The 2,500-nt window shown below is 31.6% G+C and overlaps 1 protein-coding gene across 1 annotated transcript in view; it reads right to left on the reverse strand.

Moving 5' to 3' along the window:
• Positions 1-156: 156 nt before the first annotated feature.
• The window catches only part of LOC116557974 (solute carrier organic anion transporter family member 1B1), a 122,589-nt gene continuing 120,245 nt past the window's right edge, over positions 157-2,500 (reverse strand). Inside the window, exon 16 of the mRNA XM_032287795.1 lies at positions 157-1,352. Coding sequence (XP_032143686.1) covers positions 1,142-1,352 — 211 coding nt within the window. The 3' untranslated portion in view covers positions 157-1,141. The remainder of the gene's footprint in view (positions 1,353-2,500) is intronic.

The following is a 2,500-nucleotide window of genomic DNA, read 5'->3' on the forward strand; positions in this document are numbered from 1 at the left end:
AAAAAAAAAAAAAAAAAAAAAAAAGAAATTATTGTTTAGTAAGGAAGGCAAATCAAGAGCCAAGATAAGTCAAACATAAAACAGTTAGCCAAGTTGTGAATGCAAAGAGAAAGTACCTGAGGATAATTAAGAGTCCTACCTCAGTGAACACACAAATAATAACAAAATGAAACAGATTTATTGCTAATATGGAGAAAACTTCAGTAGCCTGGATAGAAGATCAAAGCAGCCAGCACGTTCCCTTAGGCCAAATATAATCTAGAGCAAGGCCCTACTTCTCTGTCATTCTATGGGAAAGCTGAAAAAGAAAAAAGCGGTAGAATTTGGTTCATGGAGTTTAACAAACGGGGCTGGTTTCATTACCTAAGCACAAAGTGAAGAAGCAAGTAAGTGCTGATGTAGAAGCTGCAGCAAATGATCCAGAAAATCTAGCTAAGAGAAGTATGAGAGTTGCTACATTAGTCAAAGTCAGTTTTTCCTAATTCATTATCATGGGTCTAATAAAAACTTAACACATAAGTAATATGTTGTTTGACAATCATGGCTTGCAAATATTTGAATGTCTTTACTTCCTCAACAATATTTAAATATATTCTAAATTTATTTAAACAAAAAAGTTTTGAATTATACATTAATAAAGTCTGTGAAATATATGATTTTATGTGAGTAACAGATATTATTACAGCATACATCCAGGTTAGATTTCAGGCCTCAGTATCATAGTTCAAACTGTGTGTTTGTTTAATAAAATAGACATTAGGCATTTCTCTTTACTTAGGCTATTAATCTACCTCCTCTCTTTTTACCTCTACCCATATTCTACTCATTTGTTTTATTAAGAGTTACAATTACCTGAGCAAGTATTTTTTCTTCTATTACACAATAACCATGACTCTCGCTTTAAATTGTATGGATCATATAGTCTAATCTTAACCACAAATACATAACTATAACCTAACAATGTATACCATTATTTTTTTCTACATAGTTTATTTTATTATAAATTCATAGCCTTATTTATACTTCCACTATAAGAGATGTGGAAATTGTTAGTGAAAGGACCAGGAACTCCTCAAAAATGACATGCAATGCTGTTTGGAAACATGAAAGCAGAAGTGTGTTTTTTCTTTTTTTTCGCCCCTTAATAATGTGTTTTACTATCTGCCCCAGCAGAAGGGACAAGTTGTTGATCATTATTTAAGGATTCTAAGTTTGCTTCATCCATGACACTTCCATTTTCTGATGCATTGATATCTTTCTCTTCATATTTTTTCTTCATGGCATAAATTAATACAATATATAAAACAAATGATGAGACTCTTAATATTGAAGACAAGCCCAAGAAGACAATTCTGTGGAAACAGCCAAAATAAAACAATAAATCATTTAAAATTGTGTTTCATAACTTACAATGTTTGCTCTAGTGTGCAGATCCTAAAGAAAAAAAATAAAATTATGAGTAAAAATATTAATTCTAATATTTTCTAATCAATAATTCTAATGATTCTTTTTATTGGGGAATAATGATATTTTATCATTGTAAGAGGGTTATGAAGCCATAGAAACTAAGCTTCAGTTGCCTCTAGCTTTCTTCATGGAAGGAAAAAAATATATACAACTCAAGCCCTCTTAAGCCATCCTGTCACAACTACAGTTATGGGGAGAAACTGAGAAGTATGTTTGAAATTTACAATCTAGAGGTCATTGGATTATAACTAAAATAATAAAATCTAAATATAGGACTATAGGATGCTACCCCTTCTCCAGCACCTTCAAACACATTAATAAAGGCTTATCAAAGCAGTTCCTTTTACTGAATGCATTATGTTTAACTGTAATGAAAACAAAATGCCAGTAATACCAAAAGTGAAAAAACATAGATTGAATAAATTAAGTAAGCTTAAAACTAGACTTAGATATGTCAGGGCCATGGAAATTTTCAAAATGGAATTTAAGAGAACTATGATTAATATGTTAAGTGTTCTAATCAATAAAGTAGACAGCATGCAAGAACAGATGGGTAATGTGAGTAGAAGATAAAAATTTTAAGAACTTAAGAAAAATGCTAAAAATAAAAAATTCTGTAACAAAGAATGTCTTTGATGGGCTTATTAGTAGATAGAAACACAGCTGAGGAAGACTCTCTAATTTGAAGATATATCAATGAAAGCCTACAAAACTGAAAAGCAAAAAGAAACAAGGCTAAAAAGTAAACCAATTTAAATTATGTAACAATTTTGGGACAATTATTTAAGTGTGTGCAATGGAAATGTTAGAATAAAAACAAAGAAAAAAGGAGCAAAAGAAATATTAAAAAAGTAATTACTGGCCAGGTGCAGTGGCTCACTACTGTAATCCCAGTAATTTAGGAAGCCAGGCAGGCGGATCACTAGATCAGGTGTACAAGACCAGCCTGACAAACCCCATCTCTACTAAAAATACAAAAATTAGCCGAGCGTGGTGGTGTGCGCCTGTAATCCTAGCTACTCAGGACGCTGAG

Source organism: Sapajus apella, unplaced genomic scaffold, assembly GCF_009761245.1.
Source record: "Sapajus apella isolate SASKATOON/1434 unplaced genomic scaffold, GSC_monkey_1.0 scaffold2, whole genome shotgun sequence".
NCBI lineage: Eukaryota > Metazoa > Chordata > Mammalia > Primates > Cebidae > Sapajus > Sapajus apella.